Source organism: Panthera tigris, chromosome B1, assembly GCF_018350195.1.
Source record: "Panthera tigris isolate Pti1 chromosome B1, P.tigris_Pti1_mat1.1, whole genome shotgun sequence".
Taxonomy (NCBI): domain Eukaryota; kingdom Metazoa; phylum Chordata; class Mammalia; order Carnivora; family Felidae; genus Panthera; species Panthera tigris.
The window spans coordinates 118,749,787-118,769,877 of record NC_056663.1 but is presented as its reverse complement, the minus strand read 5'-3'; the positions used below and the strand labels follow the sequence as shown (position 1 = coordinate 118,769,877).

The 20,091-nt window shown below is 41.1% G+C and overlaps 1 protein-coding gene and 1 pseudogene across 1 annotated transcript in view; one reads left to right on the top strand and one right to left on the bottom strand.

Annotated features, from left to right (window-relative positions):
- MANBA (mannosidase beta) overlaps positions 1-19,796 on the bottom strand; it is a 112,743-nt gene extending 92,947 nt beyond the window's left edge. The window contains exons 1-2 of the mRNA XM_007080983.2: positions 19,557-19,796; positions 2,180-2,274 (exon numbers count right to left, since the gene is read on the bottom strand). Coding sequence (XP_007081045.2) covers positions 2,180-2,274; positions 19,557-19,733 — 272 coding nt within the window. The 5' untranslated portion in view covers positions 19,734-19,796. The remainder of the gene's footprint in view (positions 1-2,179; positions 2,275-19,556) is intronic.
- LOC122237983 lies at positions 5,062-6,093 on the top strand (annotated as a pseudogene).
- Positions 19,797-20,091: the final 295 nt, after the last annotated feature.

The window sequence follows — 20,091 nt, the reverse complement described above, 5'->3', positions numbered from 1 at the left end:
GTCAGCAAGAGTCCGACACAGGGCTCAAACTCATGAACCATGAGATCCTGACCTGAGCTTAAGTCAGACACCTAACTGACTGAGCCACCCAGGCACCCCTGAATTGTATCCTTTAAAAGGGTGAATGTATAGTGTGTGAATTAGGTCTCAATAAAGTTGTTCCTTTTTTTTTTTTTAATGAGTAGAAAATGTCTAGGTAAAAGGTAGACCCTGGAGGAAGAGCAAACTGCAAACAAGGAAGTGCAAACGACATCAACATTAAGATAACATGGTAGGTGCAGGTGCAGGACTTGTGCTAGGAGTGCTAAAGGGAGAAATCTGGTCAAGTCAGCAGGGCAAGAGGGCAGCAGGGCACAGGAAGTGGAACAGGAATAGGCAACATTAAGCAGTATTTTCACACACAAGCAAATAAGATTAAACTGGCTTTACCAATTAAAAGGAAGACACTGTCGTTCTTGAGCAAGAATGTCATGGGCAAAACCAATATTTGGGGAAGATGAGTCTAATGTTTCTATATACAAGAGTGAAGAATAGGGGCGCCTGGGTGGCTCAGTCGGTTAAGCGGCCGACTTCACCTCAGGTCATGATCTCGCGGTCCGTGAGTTCGAGCCCCGCGTCAGGCTCTGTGCTGACAGCTCGGAGCCTGGAGCCTGTTTCAGATTCTGTGTCTCCCTCTCTCTGACCCCCCCCTGTTCATGCTCTGTCTCTCCCTGTCTCAAAAATAAATAAAACGTTAAAAAAAAATTAAAAAAAAAAAAGAGTGAAGAATAAAAAGACAAAGCAAGAAATTTAGTTATGCAGCTTTGGCCTAACTGCAGGCACTTACTAACAAAGGCCTAGGCAAACATGGTAACTGGAAATGAGGAGAAAGGGGCTGAATCCAGAAAAATGAGGGACATCTGGGTGGCTCAGTCGGGTGAGCATCTGACTTTGATTTCAGCTCAGGTCATGATTCCAGCCAGGGTTGTGGGATCGAGTCCCAAGTCAGGGTCTATGCTGAGCATGGATCCTGCTTAAAATTCTCTCTCTGTGCCTCTCCCCTGCTCACTCTTTCTCTCTCTAAAATAAAAATTTTTTTAAAAGATGGGGTCCCTGGGTGGCTCAGTCAGTTAAGCGTCTGACTCTTGGTTTCGGCTCAGGTCATGATCTCAGGGTGTCATGGGTTTAAGTCCCACAGCAGGCTCTGTGTTGCAGTGCAGAGCCTGCTTGGGGCTCTCTCTCTCTCTCTCTCTCTCTCTCTCTGTGCGCCTGCCCTGCTCACACTGTCTCTGTCTCTCTCAAAATAAATAAATAAACTTAAAGAGAGAAATGATAGGCAGAAATTAACAGAACGCAGAAGAAGATTGAATACAGAGATGCAGAAAAGATATTATAAGCCAAAAACACCTCAGGCATAGAGGATCAGAAAAGGGTTGTTACATTAAGAGAAGCAATGAGACTGTTAGAATATAAAGGAAGCTTTAAGCGGGACAGTCAATTGCTTACATTTTGGAAATGCTGAATTCAAATGAAAGAGGACCCTTAACAGAGATATTTTAAGTATTATCTGCAAACGCGAACATGGAGCACAGCAATGTTGATGTTGAGCACCATATTCTGGTTTTATTTCTCTTTTAGCAGGCTGTTAAATAATTACCCAAAAAAAGTCATACAAAAGGGACAGAGGATTTTTTTTTATTTAGCAATAATGGTGGTAGATATAACCGGGTTACATTCTGCTACGTGGAACATTACTGAAATTATACTGTTTTTCCTCGTGGCTTCACAACATAATATAAGGCCAATGCCACGGCCTTGATGGCTGGTTAACACCACATGGAATAAATGATGGATCTCTGATCCTACTTGACAAATTGTAAATATACACATTCTATTGATCATAGCGAGGGGAGGGTACACATAGAAGGAAATGCAAATAAGAGAACTCACTAGGTGTAGGTGACTCCATTAAAACCACTGAACAAGACATAATTTCATGACGAATGATCAGTGGCACCATTATATACAAATCAAAACATAAATTATATATTCACTTTTATAGGACAAGGCTTTAGTCTGACAATTCTCTTACATGCAGCCTAAACAAACAAAAGATTATTCCAGAGACAGAAAGAAGGAAAGCTCAATAACAATAACTAAATAAATACAGATGTAGATATAGACACACACACATACATACCTAATGTTAAAGGGGATTTGAAATTTCTTGCTATAGGTCCAGTTATCCAAGGAGATCCATCTGTACTTAAGGTCATTAAATCTGTAGTAAGGATCCTGGTGATCAAAATCATGGCAGATGATTAAATATGCAAAAATAAATAAACATGAAATAAATTATTAACAATAGCTATTTGCCACCTAAAAATTAATGAATCCTGGGCCTAGGAGTATGCATTTGCAGGCACATCTCATCCTCAAGGTTAAAAGCTCCATCCATTTAAGAGACCATTACCCTTCCAACAAAGTTAACAACATTCACATAACTAAAATATACCAAAAAATGTTTTTTAAAAATGCCAACAAAATGCCTCAATGAAAGTTCTTAGAGATAGAAATCATATAGTTTCATTATCAATAAGAACATGTGTGGAGATTAAGACCGGCTGCCTTTGTTAAAACCAAACACAGAACCTCCGAGGTATTAGCAGAGAATGAAAGTCAGCAATTCCCGAGTGAGGCCCTCAGTCTCCCATAGCCCTGTCATCCTCGCCGTGCTCATTTCTGCCACTATCCCAGCTGGCCTCCAGGGGGAATGCTTCTCCTGTACTACCCAAACCTCGGCAAAATTCCCACTCCTTGGATTCACCTAGCATTTCCAAAGTTATTTTCCACTGAGCTTTACCAAGTGAGCACAAAAAGGATCTCTGCAGAGAATACGCAGGCAGCACAGACACTGTCACACTGACCAACTTCAGGTTGCCTATATTTTCCTAGACAAGGTCAGCAAACTACAACCCATGGGTCAAATGCAGCTCACTGCCTGATTTCTTCTGGCCAGGGAGCTAAGAATGGACATGTGTCAATAAATGAAGTTTCATTGGAGCACAACCATGCCCATTCCTTTACAAATCATATATGGCAGCTTTCATACTATAATAGAGTTGAGGGGCACCTGGGTGGCTCAGTCGGTTGAGCGTCCAACTTTGGCTCAGGTCATGATCTCATGGTTCGTGAGTTCGAGCCCCACGTTGGGCTCTGTGCAGACAGCTCAGAGCCTGGAGCCTGCTTCGGATTCTGTCTCTCTCTCTCTCTCTCTCTCTGCCCCTCCCCTGCTCACGCTCTGCCTCTCTCTCTCTCTCAAAAACAAATAAACATTAAAAATAAATAAACATTTAAATTTTTTTTTAAATTGCCGAGTTGAGTAGGTGTGACTGAGGCCATTTGACCCATAAGGCCTAAAATAGTGTCCAGGCTTTTACTGAAAATGGTTGCCAATTTCTCTGCCCTAGGCGACTGGCCTGCCGGGTGTTCAGAGATACTGTTCTGGCTGAGCGTCCAGCCCCAGGTCCTTCCTTTTGTAATACTTAGGTCTTTCTTCTCCTACTCATTTTCCACCCTTTATCTCCCAGACGAGGAGGCAGAAAAGAAAGTGGTAAGTGAAGCTTTTCAGTCATCTTTCTGTGAACAACATCACAGCCACCTAGATGGAAACAGTGCGGTCTTCTCCAACTGGGACAGGGCCAAGTTGCACTGCAACTCCAGATGGAGAAAGAAAAGCCAATTTTGCCTAACTCCCACCAATGACCACATTGGGTTAGCAATAGTCGGTTGGGCACTTGCTCGGAGCACAAATCTGTAAGACATACTATAAAACGGTGGGGTGTATATCAAGATGGTGGGGTGTATATCAAGTCAGAAATTGCTCCTGACTGGAAGAAATGTTTTAATAAGCTACCAGGGGAGGGTGTAGTTGATGAGATTTAGTAACAACTGATATCGCCAAGCTGATTTTTAAGGACTGATTAACAGTGAGTTTTATCCTGCTAAATGGGCTGTGCCAGGCCCAGCCAACTTGCTTCCTTTTCTGTCTTCCCACACACACACACCACTCAGCCTCTCCAATGAATAAGCATGGAATAAATATTTAAGGACACAGGTTTGAAGAGGTACCTAATCATTAGCTTGTCCATGTGTCTCCACCCAGCCTTATTTATAACTCTACACTGTGGACTTAGTCCAATACAGTTAAAAATATCATGAGAAGGAAGGTGTGAAGGCGAATGTGGTTGCAACATGTCAGCCTGCTAAGCCTTGGAGCCGGCTGATGATCTGGTTTGCAGGGCACAATTCCCCTTCCTGTCTCCCAGCCCCTTGAAGGAAACTGCCTATTGAGTTCGAGAGGGCAAGCTGCTGAGATATATTTTTTCTAGACAAACAGAATTTAAATGTTTATTTTGTTTTTTGAGAGAGAGAGAGAGAGAGAGAATGAGCACATGTGTGTGCAAGCAGGGTAGGAGCAGAAAGAGAGGGAGAAAGAGAATCACAAACAGTGTCTATGCTGACGACACAGGGATCATCCCATAAACTGTGAGATCATGACCTGAGCCAAAAACAAGAGTCAGACGCTCAACCGACTGAGCCACCCAGGCACCCCTAGACAAACAGATTTTAGAGGTTAAAATTTTTCTTTTACTTGAAAGAAGCCAATCTGAAAAGGCTACATACTACATGATTCCAAATACATGGTGTTCTGGAGAAGGTAAAACTATGGTGACAGTAAAAAGATCAGTGGTTGCCAGGGATTAAGAGAGAGAGGGGTGAATAGGCAGAGCACAGAGGATTTTGAAGGCAGTGAAACTTCTCTAAATGATACTATAATAGTGAATACATATCATTATACATTTGTCAAAATCCATAGAATATATAATACCAAGAGTGGATTCTAATGGAAACTATAGACTTTGGGTGATAATGATGTGTCAGTATAGATTCACTGATGATAACAAATGTATCACTCTGGTGGCGGGGGCAGGGGGGTGTTGATAATGGGAGGGCTGTGCATGTGGGGTGGGGGTGATATATGGGAGCCGTCTGTATTTTTCTTTCAATTTTGCTGTGAACCTAAAATTGCTCCAAAAAATAAAGTCTACTAACAAAAGTTCCTCTTACCAAGAGAAAATATTTTAACCTCCCTAAAATAAAGGTTGCAGAAGCTTATATTATCTTTCTAATCATTATTCCAAATGCTAAGCAACCAACTTAATTTGATTCTAGAATGGTTTGACTCCCTTCGTTCATAAGCTCTTCGATGGTAGCTGTTCTTCTGGTCCTTTCGCTTAATTTGCAGTACTTGAACTCATTGCCATGTCTTCTGAACAAGGGACGCTTTTTGTGGGAGGGCTCAACTTCAACTCTGATGAGCAGACTCTGGAAGACCACTTCAGTAGGTTTGGTCCTATTTCTGAGGGGGTCATTGTCAAGGGCCGTGAGATTCAGCGATTCTGGGGTTTTGGTTTTACCACCTTCACCAGTCCAGAGCATGCCTCAGATGCCATGGGAGCCATGAACGGAGAGTCTCTGGATGGTCGCCAGATCTGTGTGGATCACCTGGGCAAGTTAGCCAGGGGAACTGGAGACGGTGCCTTTGGGGCCCACGGGCGTGGTTGCAGCTACTCTAGAGGTGGTAGGGACCAGGGCTATGGGAGTGGCAGATATGACAGCGGCCTGGAGGATATGGATATGGATGTGGAAGGCCCAGAGACTGGTGGTAGAAGCCGGGTGGTTATGACCGCTACTCAGGAGGAAACGACAGAGACAATTTTGACCTCCAAGTTCAGGCATGTGCATCTAATGTGGTAGCTACACAAGGAATAAAACTTCTGATCCAGGATCATCCTTCCAAATGGCTGTACTTATAAAGATTTTTGGAGCTGCACTGAAACATCTGTGTTAGTGCATCAACTTCTATTTTTAAACTGAGCTCCCAAGGTAGCTTGTTAAAGACCTTTTAGAAAGCTTCATGTGTTTTTTAAAAATCTTCTCCCACTTAAAGACAAATCCTAGGACATTTATTGAGTTTGGGTATTTTCCTTTTACCACGTTTTTAGTTTGGGCTCTCAGGATTACTGATTCTGGTAAAAAAAATAATAAAAAAAAGTTTGGCCAGAGTGCTTTTAAAAAAAAATAATAGGGGCGCCTGGGTGGCTCAGTCGGTTGGGCGTCCGACTTCGGCTCAGGTCACGATCTGGAGGTCCGTGAGTTCGAGCCCCGCGTCGGGCTCTGGGCTGATGGCTCGGAGCCTGGAGCCTGCTTCCGATTCTGTGTCTCCCTGTCTCTCTGCCCCTCCCCCGTTCATGCTCTGTCTCTCTCTGTCTCAAAAATAAATAAAACCTTAAAAAAAAAAATTTAAAAATAATAATAATAATAATGTACACTTAGAGACATTTTAAGAGCCTGTACACAATGTTTATCATGACCAGGAAGCAATTTCCAAATGCAACTACAAGAAATCAAGAACATGATTAGAGGTGTTTTTTAATTCAAGGTCATCACCTTAACTACATAAAACTTTCTTTAAAAAATGACATTTGTGAATGTCACTTTTTTTTTTAATACTGGAAGAAAAAAAATACTCTGTTGTGTCTTATCCAGCATTCAGGATATCCTTCACAGAACTTATTAAAAAGTTGAAACCTGGGGGTGCCTGGGTGGCTCAGTCAGTTAAGCGCCCAACTCTTGGTTTCGGCTTAGGTCATGATCTCACGGTTCGTTAGTTCTAGCCCCACATGGGGGTTCTCGCTGACAGCGCAGAGCCTGCTCTCTCTCTGCCCACCCCCCCCCCCCGCCCGCTCATGCTCACTCTCTCTTTCTCTCTCATTATAAATAAATAAATAAATAAACTTTAAAAAGTTGAAACCTGAAAACAAACAAAAATTAAATAAAATAAAGCTAACAGCAGTTCAGTGTTACACCTGATGACTAAGAAACCACGTAAGTCACTGAGTTGTTAGGCAAACCCACGAACCCTAAAAAACAACAGAAGTATCATTTGTTAACCGAGATAGCCACTCACATGCTTTTGTCTTCATAACCAACACATGCAGTACATTTATAGAGAAAGAAACGAAAGTTCCAAAAGATTCCACTCCTGAGGTCCCCCAACTAAGCAGTACATCCAGGAACTAAATCAAGGCAGTCTAACATTTTTTCAACTATTCTACAATGCCTCATGCCAAATACACGTACACTTTTATACCAGATGATCACAGCAACAATAGCTGATAGCTACCCTATTGCCCATGACCCAATGGGGCAGGTATTATCTTCATTCCCCTTTACTGGCAAAGAGTCCAAAGCTCAAAGTCAAATGGCTATGAAGTGGTGCAGCACTGATTCAGACCCAAGACATCTGGCTCCAGAGTCCACACAATCATTCCCTAATACTGCCATTAATGTCACAAACGTCATCAACAGTTACAAAGTCAGTGCTACTACCAAGTGGGAACCAGGGGATAAACATGCTATGTAGGGCTGGTTATTTATCATTGTCATTTACCATGCCTGCTGTACATCAACAGACTATGTGGCCCCACGCCATGCAAACAACATTATCAGTCCCATTTTCTCTGTAAGCTTCTGAACTTCATCTATTACATCCATTTAGAGATACATAAATTCCTTAACCAGGTATAGCATTTCCACTCCCCAGTTCTGCTTCAATCCAATGCCTGATTCCATCCCAGACATAATTACTTCAAATGGAGTTAAATACAGGAAAGGAAGTCTTCGCAACTATTTCACACACAGATATATTCTTGGACACTTAGGCAAAAAAAATAAATAAAGTTTAAGAAAACATTCATTTAAAAATAAGCAAAAGTAACCAATATATTAAGATACACAGATATTTGGAAGTGCCTGGGTGGTTCAGTCGGCTAAGCATCTGACTCTTGGTTTCAGCTCAGGTCATGATCTCACAGTTTCGTGAGTTTGAGCCCCACGTTGGGCTCTGCATTGTCAGTGCGGAGCCTGCTTGGGATTCTCTCTCTCTCCCTCTCTCTGCCCCTCCCCCACTCGTGCTGTCTCTCTCTCAAAATAAATAAACTTTTTTAAAAGATACACAGATATATAAAACCTTAATTTGTAAAAAGCAAGAAAGTGATAACTCAGAATAGCGGTTACCTTAGGGGGAGGCAAGTGATAGGATTGGGAGAGGCAAGGTAACTGCAATAGTGTTGGCAATGTGCAGGTTCATAAACTGGATGGCAGGTGCATGGGTCTTCTTTTAATCATAAGCTTTAAAAGTCACAAATGCACATGTGCATAAAACTTTCCATGTACTAGATACCATATAATAAAAAGAAAAAGAAGACTTTTTCTTCTTTTTCAGACTTTCATAGGAAGCTGATCTACCCTAACCCACATAGGGATATTGATGTGTTCCATTCAGAAGAAGCTGCACTCTCCAAACTTGTTTATCCATTGTCAAAATGAGCTCAGCTATGATTCTTACTTCAGCAGCTTCACATATACAAGAGATCCCAAATCCATAAGTCAAAACATGTTTTTAAGTTGATTTATTTTGAGAGCAAGAAAGTACACATGCGAGCAAGGAGAGGGGCAGAAAGAGAGAGGAGAGACTTCCAAGCAGGCTCCGCGTGCTATCAGCATAAAGCCCAACGTGGGGCTCCAACTCACGACCCTGGGATCATGACCTGAGCTGAAATCAAGAGTCGGACGCTTAACCGACTGAGCCATCTAAGCACTCTCATAAGTCAAAACATTTTGATTGGCCTTAATGTTATTTTTGCTTAAAATCCTTAAACTAGTAAATACTGCTTCACAACTAACACAGCTCTAGGTAAAAAGGGGTTGTGAGTTAAGGAAACTCCTTTTTTCCTGACCAAAGAGGATTAAAAGGGGAATTTAAAAGGAGAAACAAAATGATTTGCTTAGCCCACTCCACAGTGCAGGGTAGCACTCATGAAAGATTAGCATAAATGCCTGGAGAGAGATTCTTGACTGACATGAGGGTCAGAGGAGTTGGAAATCACACTTGCTCAGGAGCAAGGGTGGGCAGTTGAACAGCTGCGCAGCCATAGTTCTTGCCTCTGAGACGAAGCTAGGGGTGTGGATGGAGCTGACAGATAAGAGCAGCAGTGGGGAGCAATCTTGTTCACATGAGTTCAAGCCCTAGCTTGGCCCGAATACCTCTGGGAGCTTGTGAAGCTCATACAACACCCCTATACTTCTGTTTTCTCAGTTCTAGAACAGAGATAATAATAGTACCTCCCAGGATCAGGATGAACATTGCAAGAGGTAACATGTGGAAGGTGCTCAGAACCATTCATTACTCATAGCAAGCATTCAACAAATGATAGCTGTCATTACTGTTATTCGTACGGATCTGAAATGACTTCTATGAGATGTCAAGTGAAAGAAAAAAGTCAGTACCAAACAACATACATAGAATGCTATCCTTTATGAAGGGAAATACAGATAACTCTATATGTATATAGACATATATCATAAGATACATGAATATACACAAGAATCTGGTTAACTGTAGTTGTTTCTGTAGAAGGGAACTAGAAAACTAGGAGACAGGGACGGAAGGATACTTGCTTTGATTATGTTTCCCACCTGTAATTTTTTTTTCTTTTTTTTTTTTTTTTTGAGAAAGAGATCATGCACACAAGCAGGGGAGGGGGAAGAGGGGAAGAAAGAGAGAGAGAGAGAGAGAGAGAGAGAGAGAGAGAGAGAGACTGAATCTAATGCAGGCTCCATGCCCAGCCCAGAGCCTGATCCCAGGCTTGATTTCATGACCATGAGATCATGACCTGTGCTGAAATCAAGAGTCAGGCACTTAACCGACTTAGCCACCCAGGTGCCCCCTACCTTCAAATTTTTTTTATCATTACAGTTAACCCTCAGGGGTACAGTTAACAATAAGTGCTCCTAAACCCTGCATGGTCAAAAATCTGATTAACTTTTGGCTCCCCAAAAACTTAACTACTAATAGCCTACTATTGACCAGAAACTTTACCAATAACATAATTAACATATTGTGTATGTTATATGGATTATATACTGTATTCTTACAATAAACTACGCTAGAGAAAAGAAAATGTTGTTAAGAAAATCATAAGGAAAACACATTTATAGTATTGTGCTGTATTTACTGAAAAAAATTCATGTGTAAATTCAAACCCACGTTGTTCAAGGATCAATTGTATTTCCTTTATCTGTTTCTAAAATCAGTTGACCTCTTTTTTAAAAAGAAAACAATAAGCGAGGTTGATAACAGTACAAATGACTTGGCCAGAATGGTTATAAGATGTTGTTGTAGGCTGGACCTACAAGTTGCACAAGTTGCAACATATGTGAGAAGAAACAAAAATGGCACCAAAATTCCAGGCTTCATTTACTGAGAAAATGTTGGTGCTTTTATTAGAAATAGGTAGAGGCGCCTGGGTGGCTTAGTTGGTTAAGCATCTGACTTCAGCCTAGGTCATGATCTCATGGTTTGTGGGTTCGAGCCCCACATTGGACTCTGTGCTGACAGCTCAGAGTCTGGAACCTGTTTCAAATTCTGTCTCTCTCTCTCTCTCTCTCTCTCTCTCTCGCTCTCGCTCTCTCTCCCTCCCTCTCTCTCTCTCTGCCCTTTCCCCACTTGTGCTCTCCCACTCTCTCTCTGTCTCAAAAATAAATAAGTAAACATAAAAAAAAGGAAATAGATAAAAGAAGAAAAAGTAAGGATTGGGAGAGTTGAGAGAAGAGGTATCTGCATATACCGAGTTTCAATACTCCATGAAGACATTCAGGTAGAAGAGTGGAGCCAAATCTCCAGACACAAATCAGGAGGACAGAGTTAGAGATGAAGGCACCGGACCAGTTGTGGCACAGAGGTAATGGCTGAAACTCAGAGACTTCTGAGACACAGAGAATAAGGAAGTGATGTGTGGACTGACCCTCAGGAATTATTGCATTTATCAAGAACTTCTGGCAAATGGGATGCTTCTAGTGATATATTTTAAACAGTAGTATGCTGTGCTCATCACTGTGTTTACTGGACATCTTTAAATTAAAACAGTAATTATTCTCTTTGCTTACTATTTATTCTTGCCAACAGGCAGCGTGGGCCATGAAAAGATGTGGGTTGAATCCTTGTCCCACCATTTATTAGATGCATGCTCTTAGGCCATAACTTGTGTGAGCCTCAGTCAGTATAAGTAATGATACCTTCTCCACAAGGTTGCGGTGGGAATTATGTGAACAGGTGCACCTGAAAGGGTCAAAGAGAGTGCATTGCACATGGAAAATATTAAATAATTATTACATGCAGATGAATTTCACAGTGTAGGTTGACTATATACACCTACGGGTGATGAAGACCAGCCAGCCTAAAGATTGAACTCTCAGATGATGCTTTGATTCCCAGTGTTGGGCCATGAGAAGCAAATCCTCCTATGCCCTAAATACACCTGACAAGGCATCAAATGAGGAAGCATGTGTCCAGGGTTAAGGATCAGGATTTTCTTTTTTTTTTTTTTAAGTTTATTTATTTGAGATAGAGAGCATGAGCAGGGGAAAGGCAGAGAGAGAAGGAGAGAGAGGATCCCAAGCAGGCTCTGCTCTGTGCTGTCAGTGCAGAGCTGGACGCAGGGCTTGAACCTACAAATTGTGAGACAAGAGTGGGGTGTTCAACTGAGCCACCCAGGCACCCCAAGAATCAGGATTTTCTAAAGCTATCTTTAAAAAAAAAAAGGCTTGGGGCACCTGGGTGGCTCAGTCAGTTAAGCGTCTGACTTCGAGCCCACATCAGGCTCTGTGCTGACAGCTCAGAGCCTGAAACCTGCTTCGGATTCTGTGTTTCCCTCTCTTGCTCTCTGCCCCTCCCCCACTGTGCTCTCTTTATCTCTCAGAAATAATAAATGAATAAACTTAAAAAAAAGGCTTAAAAAATAAAAGAAAAAAGGCTTAAAAACCTTGTGATTTTCTCTTCCTCCAAACTGAATGACTATTTCTGCTCAAATTTAAACTTCAAATGCAGAGTCCTTGGCTAATTTATCTCCTCAGTGCCACACGTTGTTTAAGCAGTTGAACTTCTAGAAACCCTATAGATCTTTAAATGATTCCTTTCCTAAAAGATTTTGAAATCACTTCACATAAAATGGTCCAACAAAACCAAGTATCCCATTTTTAAGTCTTTTGTAGAAGGTGAGTACGGCAACCAGAAAAAGTACCTCTTCTTTAAAAATAAATTTATGTTTGGCCATTTTGGACCATCATTGTGACACCTCCTTCTCTGAAACACAACAAAAATATTAAAATGGTGATAATGGTATTATAGTTAGAGACCCACAGTGAAATGTTTGAGAATGAAATGATGTGATATCTGGGACTGCTTCAAGTAAGGGGTAGTATAATGACTGGACAAAGAAACAAAATGGACTGTGCTGAAGCCAGGTGATGGGTAAATGGGGGTTCATTGAGTTACTTTTTTTTTTTTTATTTGTTTGAAATTCACCATAACAAAAAGCTTTAGAAGTATATTCACATGGCAATTGCCTCTTGGCTACTTTCAGAGTACAAGAATATACAAAATCTTCTTCTCTGACCATCTGTCCCCGTTACATTATGAAGGATAGAAGGCAGTAATAAAATTTAGAGAAAAAGTTCTAAGCATTTGGTGTCTACCATTTTTTAGTACATGTAGATATTCATATATTTATAATATATTTTCTTCTATTTTTAAGTGTAGATTTAAGTGTAGAACACATCTTCAAAATGGAATCTATATAGTTATTAAAAATTATTCTAGATCTATATTTATAGACACTTGTGGATGGAGAAAGATGTTCACCATATATTTTAAATGAAGTACTTACAAAACTATTTCAGAAATTGATTTAATTTTTATATTATTGTATTTGTATATACTTAGAAAAATCTGGAAAGATACACATGAAAAATTTTACAGTGATTACTCCTGCTTTGTAGTATGCTTTTCATTATTTTTTCCTTGTTCTTTATATTTTATATTTTTGGGCATCAATTTTGTTGTTGTTTTTCAATAAGCATTAAATATTTGGAGTGCCTGGGTGGCTCAGTAAGTTAAACGTCTGACTTCGGCTCAGATCATGATTTCGCAGCTCATGAATTTGAGCCCTGCATCGGATTCTGTGCTGATAGCTCAGAGCCTGGATCCTGCTTCAGATTCTGTGTCTCCCTTTGTCTCTCTGCCCCACCTTGCACATGCTCTATCTCTCCCTCTCTCAAAAATAAATATTTAAAAAAAACTTTTTAAGCATTAAATATTTATAATGCTTTAAAAAGTAATTTTAAAAGAGGGAATGAGAAAAGTATCAGTATATGAGAATTTCATACATGAAAAACTAATGTTTTATATCAATGAACAAAAGAGAAATTGTTAAAGTATGGGATATAAAAAACTAATTAACCACTTGAAAAAAATTCAAATGGATCAATATTTTAAATATGAAAAGGAATTATAAAGTTACAAAAAAAGAAATATTTGTAAATATTTATTTAATTGAGAGAGAGGGAATTACTCTCAAAGCATAGTATCAAACAAAATAACAATCATAAAAGGAAAAAACCTTATAAGATTTCAATATATAAAACTTTAAAACATCTATGTGATAAAATACATCATTAATGAATGGGACATTTTTGAAAATATGTAACAAATAAAGAGGTCTAACAAATCTATATTTTAAAAGATTAATAGCTAATAGAAAAATAAAGAACATGAATAAGTAACCGCAAATCACCAATAAACATGATAAAAATTGTTCAACCTTACTACAAAGTAAATTGTTCTTGTCTTTTATTTTTTAAACATTTTTTAATGTTTATTTATTTTTGAGAGACAGAGAAACAGCGAGAGTGGGGAGAGGCAGAGAGCGAGACACAGAATCTGAAGCAGGCTCCAGGCTCCGAGCTGTCAGCACAGAGCGCAAAGCCGGGCTTAAACTGGCGAACTGTTGAGATCATGACCTGAGCCGAAGTTGTCCGCCCAACTGACTGAGCCACCCAGGTGCCCCTGTTTCTGCTTTTTAAAATAATATCCAAATCTAGCACTTAAAATGAGCACTGGGATAAAATGATAATGGGAGCATAAAACTTACAATTTTTATTGAAAAAAAACTGAGAAGTACATATTATAACACTAAAAATGTGCATACCCTTTGAATCAGCAATTGCACTTCTAAGAATTGTCTAAGAAAATAAGGATATACACTAACTAAAATTTAGCTAAAAGGATCTTCACCGAAGAATAGAAAAAAATAAGTAAGATAACAATCCAACAGTAAGTGACTGATTATAAATGGTAGCAAACGTACACAATGAAATAAAAAAGAGCCATTAAATATGGTTTGTTAGAAATATGTTTATTGTATGTAAAACTATCAAAAACACTATACAAAAAAGTTGTTAAACTGTGTATTTAAATAATTATCAAAAGTGCATACAGACAAATTCTGAATGGATATAGTACATTTAAAAATTTTAATAGTTATCTCTGAAAGCCAGGTTTCCAAGTTTTCTTCTTCTTACTACCTATATTTTCTAATTTTGGCACAGACTCTCTAATTTGAGAGTATCTTTTATTTAAAAAGGAAAAAAAAAAAAGCTTTTCAAACTTGCGCTACTGAGGAATTGAATAGGAAAGCTGAGACCTTTCCTAACAAGAGTCCCCTTATCTAAGCACTTATATCTTATCATCTGCCTCACAAGAATGTGACCTACAAAATAGGAACTGAGTCTTACTCATTTCTTTTTTACTGTAATGCATACTTTAGTGTGTGGTATAATAGTAGGCTGAATGATGAATGATAACCTTTAGCAGGAAGCTCAAAAGACTCTCCAAGACACCTAAGATTTAGATTCTGTATAGGAAATACAGTCACCTATGAAACACCCATGCTGGCCACAGGAGCCTCTCAGTAAATATGAATTCCATTTAATCAACTGTTCAGACCGAAAAATCCTGAACTTTTCCTTGACTCCTCTTTCACACCTTATGCCCAATCCATCAACAAATCAAACTGAAGTAATCCTACTGGTTCTACATTTAAATGTGTTCTCATGGCACCTGGCTGGCTCAGAGAGCTAAGCATCTGACTCTTGATTTTGGCTCAGGGCATGATCTCACTGTTTGTGGGTTCGAGCCCCACATCGGGCTCTGCGCTGACAGTGCGGAGCCTGCTTGGGATTTTCTCTCTCCCATTCTCTCTGGCCCTCCCCTATACTCTCTCTTTTAAAATAAATAAACTTACAAAAAATATATACATATATACATATATATACATACACACATATATATATATACACACATATATATACATACACACACACACACACACACACACACATATATAAAATGTATTCTCACAATCCTCAAAAAACTAAAAACAGAACTACCCTATGACCCAGCAATTGCACTACTAGGCATTTATCCACGGGATACAGGCGTGCTGTTTCGAAGGGACACATGCACCCCCACGTTTATAACAGCACTATCAACAATAGCCAAAGTATGGAAAGAGCCCAAATGTCCATCGATGGATGAATGGGTAAAGAAGGTGTGGCATATATATACAATGGAGTATTTACTCGGCAATCAAAAGAATGAAATCTTGCCATTTGCAACTACGTGGCTGGAACTGGAGGGTATTATGCTAAGTGAAATTAGTCAAAGAAAGACAAAAATCATATGACTTCACTCATATGAGGACTTTAAGAGACAAAACAGATGAACATAAGGGAAGGGAAACAAAAATAATATAAAAACGGAGGGGGACTGGGGCGCCTGGGTGGCTCAGTCGGTTAAGCGTCCGACTTCAGCTCAGGTCACGATCTCACGGTCCATGAGTTCGAGCCCCGCGTCGGGCTCTGGGCTGATGGCTCAGAGCCTGGAGCCTGCTTCCGATTCTGTGTCTCCCTCTCTCTCTGCCCCTCCCCCGTTCATGCTCTGTCTCTCTCTGTCTCAAAAATAAAATAAAAATAAACGTTAAAAAAAATTTAAAAAAAAAACAAAAAAACAAAAAAAAAACGGAGGGGGACAAAACAGAAGAGACTCATAAATATGGAGAACAAACTGAGGGTTACGGGAAGGGGTTGTGGGTGGGGGGGATGGGCTAAATGGGTAAGAGACACTAAGGAATCTACTCCTGAAATCACTGTTGCACTATATGCTAACTAATTTGGATGTAAATTTTAAAAAATAAAAAATAAAACAAGTTATGAAATGCAAAAAAAAAAAAAAAAAATGTCTACACTCATACAAGCCACATGTGTAAACAGATAAACTAAGATTCTACACCAAGAAAAAAAAAAAGTGTTCTCCCAAGATTTCTCACCAGTTTGCTGCTGCCACCTTGGTCCAAGCAGGAAGTTATCTCCTGTCCATTCAAAAGTAATAGTCCTGTACTTAGTGTCCATGTTTTCATTCTGCGGCAGTCTTCACATAGCCAGAATGATTTTCTAATAGGCAGATCCATTTATGCAAGTCTAAGCTCAAAACTCCCAATAAAGTCCCATCATATGCAGAATAAAATCCAAGGTGTTTCCCATAGTTTATAAGCCCTGCATGGTCCGCCCTTGATGCCTTCTTTGAACACATTCCCTTTCTCTGGCTTACACTGGCCAGCTCACTAATCCTGGAACTTGTCGAGCATGCTTCCACCTCAAGGCCTCTCCCCTCTCCACTCCGGCCTTTTTTTCCCTCTTTGCTGAGAATGCACTTCTTCTTAAAACAGACCTTATCAAAAAGATCTCTGTTTAAAAGTCACTTTATCAAAATGGCCATCTTTAACCACTTTATTTTAATAGGAATCCTTCCCAACCAGCCTCCTACGCTCCCTTCCTTTAATCGGCTTTATTTCTCTTAGGTGCACCACGCGACATTATGTTACCTATTAATTTGCTTATTGTCTATCTCCTCCACTAGAATGTCTATGGGCACAGAGTTTGTTTCTTCACCACTCAATTTCAAGCACTTTGAATAGTGCCTGCTATGTTGGAAGTACTAAATAAACACTTATGAGATAATTAGGTAAATGAATAAGTAAATGACTTTGGTAAGATATGTTTCAAGTTCTTGTGTAAACACAGTATGGGGGCCACTGCCTGCTCTAAACTATAGAATATTTCCTGAGGGCCAACACCAAAAAAGGATGGCAAAGTTGTAATAAAGCAGGTGGAATAAAAGTAGCATATTATTCAGTAATAATACTGATGTTGCTGATGATTAGGCTTGGAGTTCTCCAATTCCCAAAAACCTTCCCCATTTCTCATCCCACTACCATTTAAAACCCACATCCAGGGGCGCCTAGGTGGCTCAGTCAGTTGAGCATCCAACTTCAGCCCATGGTTCATGGGTTCGAGCCCCACATCAGACTCTGTGCTGACAGCTCAGAGCCTGGAGCTTGTTTCAGATTCCGTCTCCCTCTCTCTTTCTCTCTCTGCCCCTACTCTGCTTGTGCTCTCTCTCTCTCTTAAAAATAAATAAACAGGGGCACCTCGGTGGCTCAGTCGGTTAAGTGTTCGACTTCTGCCTAGGTCATGATCTTGCCATTCCCAAGTTCGAGTCCTGTGTCGGGCTCTGTGCTGACAGCTCAGAGCCTGGAACCTGTTTCAGATTCTGTGTCTCCCTGTCTCTCTCTCTCTCTCTCTCTCTCTCTCTGCCCCTCCCCCACTCACACTCTCTCTCTCAAAAATAAAATAAACATTTAAAAAAAATTAATAAATAAATGAATATTTAAAATAAATAAATAAAACCCACATCCACCTTACTAAACTTAAAGTTCTTCTACGAATTTGAAATATTTGGCAAACAATGTAAATTATTTTCAGGAGGAAAAGTCAGTTATTTCACACTGTGAGCAACCCCTTCTCATTAGCTGGTAACCAAACATTGTTTCTTAATATGTAGCCTCATTAAATGGAACAATCATCCTACTTGCTAAAACCAGTATTTCCCATTGCCTTAATTTTATCAGTGAAATGAGGCAAGGGGAGACCCTGCCAAACAGACACAGGAATTCTCAAGATATATGAGTGAAGCCTCAGAGTACCAACGTAGGCTGTGGTCTATGTCACAAGCAGTTTGTTAACTAAAAATAGTGGAAGTACCTAAATTTGAGAATTACTTGTTTTAAAAAATAAACTGGACTGTGGTCAGTGTCATTCATTTACAACATTCACTTCCTTTCGGATACTTATTTCTTGAAAAAAAGCTAATGTGTACCAGATCATAAATTTTGCATAACCCCAGTTGACAATCGCGTCATTTAAGTACTGTTAATGACACTCCTGAAAGTCAACCACAGTGCTTCAAAAACAATTTTTCAAAACACTGTGGTAAGAGTAGCACAGTTGAGAATCCAGGCTACGAAATGGAGTCAGGCCAGCCTGGGATAGATTTCTACTTCTGCCACCTAATTGTTGTGTGATCTTAGGTAAATCCTCTAACTTCTCTGGGCTCCATAACTCCATATCATCCATAAAATGCAAATAAGAAGATCTACTCTGTAGAGTTGTTATGGGGACTGGGACAATGCGTCAAGTACATCTTGTCCCAGGTAAACACGATTGAAAGATATTCATCAAGTACATCTTTTCCCAAGCAAGAACGATTTTAATTTTTTAAATGTCTTTATTTATTTTTGAGAGAGAGCGAGAGCAAGCAGAGGGAGGGGTGGAGAGAGAGGGGGACAGAGGATCTGAAGTGGGCTCTGTGCTGGGCTGGAACTCACCAACTATGAGATCATGATTTGAGCCCCCCAGGCGACCCTCTATCAGAGCAAGAACAAATAAAGAATGGGAAAGCCACATGCAGCTGACGGAACCATAAAAACAGCAGAGGGTGGAAAAGCTGTTTGCAAACCTCTGCACACAACAAACCTCTTGTCCTCAACAAGTGGTCTATAAATTGGAGCAACTATTAAGACACACTCACACACGCATCACATGCCCTAAGAAACATCTTTCTTCATATCCCAATCAGCCTTAAAAATTATTTAGCCTTTACACTGGCACTAGTAATCCAACCTTACACTTACTTGTACATCTCATTCTCCTCACCCAACATGCTGCATCATTCCCAAATCTGACTCCCTGAGGCCTACAAGCAAAAGAGAAAAACTGAGACATTACTCAATATAGTTAACAGTTGGCAAAACTATTGTCCCCTGAAGTGTCCACACAGTAAAACAGGAATCCCCCGCCTTATGCTTTGTCAGTAACAGGACCTTTCTACACACTCTTCAGTGGAGAGCTATGGCAATAGGAAAACCGCCAGTAGAAATACTGTTTGCCCTGTACGAACTTCCGCTTTCCAGAATCATCGACGTGCCTGACTGGCTCCGTCTTATTTCCACCAAGCCCGGAAGCCAACGGTGCTCTCTGCCAACAGAAGGCAAACTGCTTCAGCATTTCCCTGCCACAGACCAGAAGAGGCAAAAGTAAAGTTAGATCTAAACCCGGGAACAAAGCCCAAGGATTGGGGGCTGCCAAGCGGTTCCTTGGCCCCTCTCACCACGAGGGGCACGCGGTGCTGGCTCCGGCGGGGCGGCCGCACGCAGTACCTGGATGAGGCCCCGCTGGAACAGGGCGCTGTGCACGCAACCGGGGACCCTCCCCGGCAGCTCCAGCGAGCCGTTCCCGCTGCGGATCCTCCAGCTTCCCCGCAAGCTGAGGCTGCGGGCTGCGGCAGTGGGCCCCGCCCCGCACAGGGCGAGCAGCAGAAGCAGGCGGAGGCGCATACCGCGAGCAGCAGCCGCGATCCCCAGACAGGAGGCCGCGGAAGCACGGGTCCCCTCGGAAGAGGCCGGGGCTCTGGCGCTCCCCCGCCCGGGCCCCGCCCCCAGGTCAGCTGAGCTATGGGGACCCGCCCCGGCTCCCGCGGCAACGCGGGTGGGCGGAGAGCGCAGATCCCCGGCAGACCGGCAGAAGCCGGTCCTCGGCTGGTACCTCTACAGTCTGAGCACTGCTCCGCGCTTTTACCTGCCGCTCCGGTGTCTTAACGAGAGGCGAGAACTGTGCACGGTAATTGGGACACCCAGTTTCCTGGGCACAAAGTGGCGCGCAAAGCCTCGGAAAGCTCAAGAACACAGAGTAGGA